We start from the raw sequence: 10,000 nt of genomic DNA on the forward strand, positions 1-10,000 counted from the left end.
ACAATACATTTCTCAAAATTGTATTACATTTTGGCTTAGCAAAATGTACTTTATCCTTTGGAAAAATCTAATATAAAAATTTCAGGTCAACGCCTCGTTACAGATTTCAAAATTCACGATTCACTTCGTATCACAGAATAATAGGAAAACTAATCCCTTGCGTGGTTTTTGCACCATGATGATAATATCAAAAGGTAGGATAATTCCCGGATTTGTGTAATCTCTGTTCAATGCTCCCTTAGCTCGCTGGTCAAATTCGATTTAATCTACATCCTGATGGTGACCTTTAGAATGCACTCGGAAGTATTTTGAATTCTGAAGAAGTGCAAAGCACCCGAATGGGAAATTCACAATATGTTTTCTAGTTCAAGAAAGATTACTTGGAGACTGATAGACTATTTATTATTCTCTACTTATCATCAGAGTGACATTATAAATACAGATTCATTTATTTTTTATGAATATTTGTGACTTATATTTTCGTACTCAAACGTCATCAAACAAAAGAGGAAATTTGTTAAGGTTTATTATAAGAATGAAGCTAATCTTGGATTTTCATACAAAAGAGAAAGTTATTCATGAATTATCCTACAAAAGAAATTTTTGCAAGAATGACCATCCACGGGTTGTTTAATACAGAGTAATAAAACACTACTATTGAGTGATCTTGATGATAGCTGAGTATGACATTAACTACCCAAAGAATGGTTATAATAAAAAAAAACGGGCTCGCACATATACATACATAACCGCACACACATACTATACTATAAGTGTGTATATGTATTTTTTAATCAGACAGATGTCAACGAGATCCATAGGTGAGTTGGGGAGAGTAGAGGGGCTGGGGGGTGAGACGTATTGTTTGGAGGCTTTGGGGAGGAGAAGGGAGTGATGTTAGATGGCTCTTGGATTGTGGTCGGGGGATTGGAGGAAGGCTCTTGGATTGTGGTCGGGGGATTGGAGGAAGGCTCTTGGATTGTGGTCGGGGGATTGGAGGAAGGCTCTTGGATTGTGGTTGGGGGATTGGAGGAAGGCTCTTGGATTGTGGTCGGGGGGATTGGAGGAAGCTCTTGGATTGTGGTCGGGGGGATTGGAGGAAGGCTCTTGGATTGTGGTTGGGGGGATTGGAGGAGGGCTCTTGGATTGTGGTCGATTGGATTGGAAGGCTCTGGATTGTGGTCGGGGGGATTGGAGGAAGGCTCTTGGATTGTGGTCGGGGGGATTGGAGGAAGGCTCTTGGATTGTGGGTCGATGATTGGAGGAAGCTCTTGGATTGTGGTTGGGGGGATTGGAGGAAGGCTCTTGGATTGTGGTCGGGGGGATTGGAGGAAGGCTCTTGGATTGTGGTCGGGGGGATTGGAGGAAGGCTCTTGGATTGTGTCGGGAGGATTGGAAGGAAGGCTCTTGGATTGTGGTTGGGGGATTGGAGGAAGGCTCTTGGATTGTGGTGGGGGGATTGGAGGAAGGCTCTTGGATTGTGGTTGGGGGATTGGAGGAAGGCTCTTGGATTGTGGTCGGGGGAGATTGGAGAAGGCTCTTGATTGTGGTCTTGGGGGGATTGGAGGAAGGCTCTTGGATTGTGGTCGGGGGGATTGGAGGAAGGCTCTTGGATTGTGGTCGGGGGGATTGGAGGAAGGCTCTTGGATTGTGGTCGGGGGGATTGGAGGAAGGCTCTTGGATTGTGGTCGGGGGATTGGAGGAAGGCTCTTGGATTGTGGTCGGGGGTGGGGGATTGGAGGAGGGCTCTTGGATTGTGGTTGGGGGATTGGAGGAAGGCTCTTGGATTGTGGTCGGGGGGATTGGAGGAAGGCTCTTGGATTGTGGTCGGGGGGATTGGAGGAGGGCTCTTGGATTGGTGGTTTGGGGGATTGGAGGAGGGCGGGCTTGGATTGTGGTTGGGGGGATTGGAGGAAGGCTCTTGGATTGTGGTGGGGGGATTGGAGGAGGGCTCTTGGATTGTGGTTGGGGGGATTGGAGGAGGGCTCTTGGATTGTGGTTTGGGGGGGGGTATTGGAGTAGGGCTCTTGGATTGTGTCGGGGGATTGGAGGAAGGCTCTTGATGTGTCGGGGGTATTGGAGGAGGGCTCTTGCATTGTGGTTTGGGGGGATTGGAGGAGGGCTCTTGGATTGTGGTCGGGGGGATTGGAGGAAGGCTCTTGGATTGTGGTTGGGGGATTGGAGGAAGGCTCTTGGATTGTGGTCGGGGGGATTGGAGGAAGGCTCTTGGATTGGTTGGTCGTCGGGGGGATTGGAGGAAGGCTCTTGGATTGTGGTTGGGGGATTGGAGGAGGGCTCTTGATTGTGGGTCGGGGGGATTGGAGGAAGGCTCTTGGATTGTGGTGGGGGGGATTGGAGGAAGGCTCTTGGATTGTGGTTGGGGGGATTGGAGGAAGGCTCTTGGATTGTGGTCGGGTGGGGGGATTTGGAGGAGGGCTCTTGGATTGTGGTCGGGGGATTGGAGGAGGGCTCTTGGAGTTGTGGTCGGGGGGATTGGAGGATGGCTCTTGGATTGTGGTTTGGGGGGATTGGAGAGGCTCTTGGATTGTGGTCGGGGGATTGGAGGAAGGCTCTTGGATTGTGGTTGGGGGATTGGAGGAGGGCTCTTGGATTGTGGTCGGGGGGATTGGATTGGAGGAAGGCTTCTTGATTGTGGTCGGGGGGTATTGGAGGAGGGCTCTTGCATATTGGTTTGGGGGATTGGAGGAGGGCTCTTGGATTGTGGTCGGGGGGGATTGGAGGAGGGCTTATGGGGGGATTGGCTCTTGGATTGTTGGTCGGGGGGGGGATTGGAGAAGGCTCTTGGATTGTGGTCGGAGGGGGATTGGAGAAGGCTTCTCTGGATTGTGGTCGTCGGAGGGGGGGATTGGAGGGGGGAGGCTCTTGGATTGTGGTCGGGGGGATTGGAGGGAGGCCTCTTGGGATTGTGGGTCGGGGGGAGGAGGGGAGGCTCTGGATTGTGGTCGGGGGGGATTGGAGGATGCTCTTTGGATTGTGGTCGGGGGGGGATTGGAGGAGGGCTCTTGGATTGTGGAGGTCGGGGGGATTGTAGGAGAAGGGGTCTTGGATTGTGGTCGGGGGGATTGGAGGGTAAGGGCTCTTTGGGGGGATTGTGGCGTCGGGGAGGGGATTGGAGGAAGGCTCTTGGGATTTGGGGGGTGGTCCGGGGGGATGGAAGGTTATGGGGGGGGGGGGGGGGGCGGGGCTCTTGGGGATTGGGGGTTGGTTCGGGGGATTGGGGAGGAGAAGGCTCGGGGGTGGATTGGTTGTGGTGGGGGATTGGAGGAGTTGGGAAGGTCTAAGGATTGTGGTGGGCGGGGGATTGGAAGGAAGTTCTCTTGGATGTTGTGGTTCGGGGGGATTAGGAGGAGGTGGGGGCTCGGTTGGATTGTGGAATCGGGGGGGGGGGATTTGGCAGGAAGGCTCTGGATTGTGGTTTGGGGAGGGGAGAGGAGGGGGATTTGCTGGTTGGCATTCGACCCGCTATTGATGTTCTTCTGTTCCAGTTTCTGAAGAGACTGGTCCTGCGTTTCGGTGAGCCTTCATAAAATTACACTTATTTAAGAAAAAAAACATAATAATAATTAATTTTCTTACGGAAAAGGAAGTTAAGGTTAATACCAATGTGATATCTTGGGCCAGGAAATTTTTCTGAAGGACGAGGGCCTCCTTTTGTCAGGATATTCAGATATGACCGCTGGGCTCTGACTGAAAGAGTTTCTTTCTTCTCCCTTTCACAGAAAATCTCGGTTTGAAATGAAAGAAAGTTTCGAAAGTAGGATGCGTTTTCCTGGGCTCTCTTTGTGCTCTCCATCAAGGATTCTTCCATTTAAATGAAGTTGTCTTGATAATAAAAATGCAAATGTATACCCCACGTTCCTTACGAAGATTAAGTAATATTTATCATAATATAAAGAATTTCTCATTTTTAATTTCCAGATGTCGCAAGGTTTTACTTAATCTGATATGTATATATACATATATATATATAGATATATATATATATATATATATATATATATATATATATATATATATATATATATATATATATATATAGCGAGAGAGATAGAGAGAGAGAGAAGAGGAGAAGAGAGAGAGAGAGAGAGAGAGAGAGAGAATTTTAAGAATTTAGATATTAGATAATATCATGGTGTTCAGTGGAAATAAGTTGCTGAAGATAATGGGAAACGGAAAGAAGAGATCAGTTATTAGAAAAGAAATAAAAGATCAAATGAAAAATTAATAACTCAATAGACAAATAAATGACATTATAAATAACTTGATGAGAATACGAATGAATGAGTAAATTACAGGGACCAAGTGTGGCAGCGGAAGTTCTCTTATTAGAATACTCCCCCCCCCCCACCCCCCCCTTCTCTCTCTCTCTCTCTCGTCTCTCTCTCTCTCTCTCTCCTCATCCTCTCGCCATCTCGCATCTATCTCTCTCCCTGTCTCCGAGGAAGGGAATTCTTCCCAAAGGTGGGCGAAGCAATCATAAGAGTGCCTTGGGCTTACAGAAGATGAGAGTCTGAAATTCACTTAGCAGCCCTCCCTAATATGCTTCAGTGACTCCCCAAAACACCTTTTATTAAAATTAGGAGAATTACTTACATTAAGTGTTATAGTCTTTAAAGATGTTGTTCTATTCACTCATCTAATCAATTTTTTTTTTTTCATTGTCATATTGCTAGAGTAGAAGGCCTGGTTCTCAATTCATTTTGTAATACTACCTGATATGATTCAGTGGCTCCCGAATTTTTTTTTCTTAAAGTTTGGAGACTTACTTACATTAAATATTATACTTTTCGAAATGATTTTCTGCTAATGATCGTAATTGTAGACATTTGTTATTTTTTCAATTCCCTCGCTGCTAGAATAGACTGTTTGGTTCTGAACTAACTTGCTAATACTTTCTAATATGATTCAGTCCCTATTCAAAATCAGTTTTTTTTTTTTTTTTTAGGATTCGGATAAGTACTTCCATGAAATTGTATTCATTTAGAGGCGTTTTTTGCAGTAAGTTGTTTTCTTTCAATGAAAAATAGTCTCTACGAAAACCTCATATATCCTTTGAAATTTTCACATTCTTTAAAAAATATTATTACTAAGCATTCAACCATTATATCATATTCAAAGGTGTAATGACCACAATTAATATCGACAGCTAATCCTGAAGGAACGAAGGAAAGTCCTTCCATTACAAGTCTTTGAAGTTAATCGCAGTTGGGCTCAGAGCCACAAAGACTTCCACTCGATTTTCGAGGGAGTTGGGGGGGCGGGGTGGAGGGGGGGGGAAGGGGTGCCTTTCCACAATGATACTGAGATGAATCTTCAAGGCTTCAGGATTCTGGTGTTACAGATGCATTAAAGGCTTTCACATGAAGTTTCTGATATCGCTTAATTGGCACTAAACCAACCAAACAGCAATGCAAGGCCACAAAGAGAGAGAAGAGAGAGATAGGAGAGAGAGAGAGAGAGAGAGAGAAGAGAGAGAGATTTGCATACATGTGTATAAAATATACGTATAAAATATGCACTCTTTACTTACAATGTGTTAATTGCATGTGTAACCTAGCATGTTTAAATGCTCATTTGTTTCATGTCTTTGAAAATTCATTTGTTTACGTAGCTGAGGCTCCATTATTATTTATAAATATCTTATAAAGTATATTCATCTGCTTCCTTGTGAGTATCTCTAAGTCATTGGAATGTTATCTAAAGAATTTACAGGCTTCCGGAACGTTTTGAGACGTATTAATAGATAATATTTATGCATCAATAAAATTATATATTTGTTAAACGGTGACAGTGATTTGTAAATACTATTATTAAACACGAATTTTTTGAAAAGTGATAAAAAGTATTGCATATCACTTCTCTCCTTCCATTATAAGAAATGAAATTTGGAAAATTACTATATTCATGAAACGATGACAAGGGTTTGTAAAAACTATTATTAGGCAGGAAACATTTTATTTGTAAAGTAATAACAGATATTCCATGTATTTCCTACTTCCACTGAAACGAAAAATATAAAAATTTCTAACAAAAAATAAATTTCGACAAATAGTGTGTATATTTAAAAAATCTTGAAAATGTTTTTTAATTAGTGGTATTAAACAAGAAGCCTTTTTTAATTTTTTATAAAACGATAAAACATATTGCATAGATTTTCCTAATTCCACTGGAATATATATTTCAAAACTTTTTACATCAAAAATATAATCCAGCAGAAAACTAGTTTGTATATCTACAAAAACTTGAATATCCTTTGTAAATACTATTATAAAACACGAAGGAATTTTGTAAAGTAATAAAGATATTGTATATATTCCCACCTTTCTAATGAACCAAATAAATATGATAAAAATTAAAATATAAAAGAAGGACGAACTGGAAAATCATTCCTTCCTTGGAATGATCACGACACCAAGTAGTCAAAGAGCAATCTGGAGGTATAGTATTGGTGGGGGGCGGGGGTTGGGGGGGTGGTTGATGGAGGAGGAGGAATTGGAGAATAAAGCAAAGGCATCATCCACGTGCTTTAGAGCGTGCGTTGCCTTTGCCTGGAATTAATTATCCCTGCCTGAAAGACACTCTCCTCTCTGGTGTTCAAGAAGGCATTTCTAATGGAAACGCGGGAACAGAAGCAAAATCTTTCTGTCTCTCCATGCCTCTTTCTCTCTCTCTCTCTCTCTTTTTACCTTTCGCTCATAATCTCTTTGAGGTCCCTTCTCTCTCTCTCTCTCTCTCTCTCTCTCTCTCTCTCTCTCTCTCTCTCTCTTGTTCTACCTTTCTCTCACAATCTCTTTGAGCTCCCTTCTATCTCTCTCTCTCTCTCTTTCTCTCACTCTCTTTCTCTTCCTCTCTATCTTTTTCTAACTTTCTCACACAATCTCTTTGAACTCCTTTCTCTCTCTCTCTCTCTCTCTCTCTCTCTCTCTCTCTCTCTCTCTTTAAGCTTCTACCTCTTTTTCTTATTCTTCTCCTGCCACAGTGCTAATTCTGGGCAGTTTGAGCGGATGCACACATTCAGTTCAATTATCTTCCACATCGCGTCCGGAAAAGCATCGACTCGACGATACTTCGTTGTTGGAGGCCGAGGTATTATTGCGTGACTGCCAGAATCGACGCTCTCTCTCTCTCTCTGTAATTCCTTCAGTGTCAGAGAGGCTGGGATTCGGTTTGTGCTACTAATTGCTTCCTTTTGCACGGCGCTGGGTCGATGATTATTGCTGTTTCTTTTTAATGGTACAGGTATTGATTCTTTGAATTCATTCTAGATAGGAATATTTTTATTTAGAGAAAATTATTATTATTATTATTATTATTATTTTGAAATCATATGCAATGATGAAGCTCAAATCGCATTATACATCATTATTATTGGAGAAACAAATCCACAGTTATGTAAATGTATATATATATAGATTGATAAGGGGAACTGCACAGTTTCCAGAAAGCTATGCTTGGAGTTTTAAATTTAAATATATGTACATTTACATAACTGTGGATTTGTTTCTCCATTTGAGGACTCGTGCTACTATGAGGATTTTTTAAATCATTATTATTATTATTTCGGAAGGAGACCCTCTCGTAGACATGTTTTGTTAAAAATGATTGCTACTTCAGCACCATTAATCTTGTAGAGAGTCTTCTCTATTTTTCTGATGACGGCTTTCTCGTTGTTGCTAGACTGGCAAGCAATGCACCAAAGGGCATAGTAAAATTCAGTTGAGTTATTTTGTTTATTATTGCTTATACAATTCTCTCTCTCTCTCTCTCTCTCTCTCCAACGCGACGTTTCTTCCTGATCCACAGGACATTACCAAGTGATGACTGCTGAGGGACTGAATTCCAATGGTTGTTGTTTGAGATTAAGCTGGCCTTGTGCCGGCACGGGCTCTTGCTCGTAGAGCAGCCCGTAGAGAGTTTCCAGTGGCGAATCCTTCTTATATCGTGATGTTGCGGGTTCTCGAGTACGGTCTAGAGGACCTCTCCGGCAGGTCGAGTTTTCATTGGTCCCTGGGAAGGTGACTCATTCGGGGAGCGTTTACGAACCTTCGGAGGCGGGGATATCACTGGGAGCCTCTTGAATAACTTCTATCTGAGTGACGTCACCCCTGGTATTATTCTTATAATGTGTTTGTTTCATGCGCGCTGGTACTTTCGTTGGGGGGGAGGGGCGTGGCCCTCCTCACACACGTCGGTATCAGGAACGCTTCTTGAGTGGTATGAAGGGGAGGCTTTTGCTCAAGGATAAGCAGCGCTTCTAGGAGGCGCCCCGATGATTTTGACATTCCTGATGTATTTTTGATGTACTGCAAGGGCGTGCTGCCTAATGGCGCCCTCCTGGGCGTGGCAGGAGATCCTTTTAGACAGTCGCATCGTCGTTATGCCGATGTAAATCCCAGGGCATCCTTGGGCGGGGCTTGCGTATCGGTAGACAACGTTGGACTGCTTTAGGGGGTCTCCTACGGGCGGAGAGGGGTTGTTCTTCATCAGGAGGTCCTTCGTACGCGGATTCTTACAGTAAATAATGAGGGACACTCTCTTCCCTTCCTCCATAGGACGGACGTGGTCCTCTATTATTTTCTTCAAGGCTGCTTCGTCTTCCTTGTATTGGTGGTGCATGAAGGCTTTCTAGAAAAGTTTTATATCCTGCGGGGGTGGAATGTTCCTTCTCTCTTCCTCCGTCATGTACCACTTAGCTACGAGCTTGGACTTTGTCGAAATGGAGATAGCGAGTGTCTAGCGCGGTTCAAGACCCCAACCGTCAGGGCCTTCGTCAGGAGGGCCCTCTCGCACTGCTCGACGTGGCAGGACACGCACCTCGAACTCGACCGAGCATCCCAGATGCTGATTAATAATGGGTACTTAAATAAACTCGTAAACTGAGAAACACGAGCTGCCCTTGACAAGTGGTACATGACGGAGGAAGAGAGAAGGAACATTCCACCCCCGCAGGATATGAAACTTTTCTTCAAATCCTTCATACACCACCAATACAAGGACATCTGCTGCAAAAGCAGCCATGAAGAAAATAATAGAGGAACACGTCCGCCCGATGGAGGAAGGGAAGAGAGTGTCCCTCATTATTTACTATAAGAATCGGCGTACGAAGGAGCTCCTGATGAAGAACAACTCCTCCCCGCCCGTAGAAGACCCCCTAAAGCTGTTATTACTATTAGTATTATTGTTGTTGCTGCTGGTTTCCAATGACTTTAAAAGTAAAGCCATAAACCAAGAAATTCGATTAAACAGCGAAGATTCCTAGCTACGACATAAACCTGACTGCAACTGACAATTCAGCCTCCAGAGGATGGTGGACGTCTGCAGGAACAGAGAATTAGAGCAACCAGGTGCCACTGTCGAATTGAAATTCCATATATCATCGAACTTCTATGCCCATCAATTAAGCAGTAGCAGAGTTTTTTGTTTGTATGGTGTTTTTACGTTGCATGGAACCAGTGGTTATTCAGCAACGGGACCAACGGCTTTACGTGACTTCCGAACCACGTCGAAAGAGAACTTCTATTACCAGAAATACACATCTCTCACTCCTCAATGGAATGGCCGAGAATCGAACCCGCGACCACCGAGGTGGGACGCAAACACCATACCAACCATGCCACCGAGGCGCTTGCAGTAGCAGAGTGCGTGTTTTTTTTTTCTTTGCGCCAGGACTAAAAAAAAAAAAGCTCCACTGTCATGACATACCGCAATTAATTTCTCACCCCCTCTTATTACCTTTTCTCCTAAATGAGCAATGGTGATTTCTATCTCAGTTCGGGATTTCCGACTCTTTAATAATCATCTACGAGGCTTACTATTTTTGACGAGACTTACTCGCTGTATCGATGAAAGTTACTAACCTTTTAAAAGGGTATTTTGATACTTTTAATAGATGTGGTGTTCTTGGTTACTGAGTTTTCCTTTTCTGAAATCTTGATGTTTTTCACTGATATGAAATTTACACACACACACATATATGTAC

General features: G+C 43.6%; 1 protein-coding gene across 1 annotated transcript; it reads right to left on the reverse strand.

Moving 5' to 3' along the window:
* Nucleotides 1-897: 897 nt before the first annotated feature.
* Nucleotides 898-8,158, reverse strand: LOC135226221 (uncharacterized). The gene is made up of 2 exons (XM_064265666.1): nucleotides 8,065-8,158; nucleotides 898-3,143 (listed from the first exon to the last, which is right to left on the reverse strand). Exons 1-2 carry the CDS (start codon nucleotides 8,156-8,158, stop codon nucleotides 898-900), a joined length of 2,340 nt encoding a protein of 779 aa, XP_064121736.1.
* Between the last annotated feature and the right edge of the window lie 1,842 nt (nucleotides 8,159-10,000).

The sequence above is a fragment of the Macrobrachium nipponense genome, chromosome 14 (genome assembly GCF_015104395.2).
Source record: "Macrobrachium nipponense isolate FS-2020 chromosome 14, ASM1510439v2, whole genome shotgun sequence".
Taxonomy (NCBI): Eukaryota; Metazoa; Arthropoda; class Malacostraca; order Decapoda; family Palaemonidae; genus Macrobrachium; species Macrobrachium nipponense.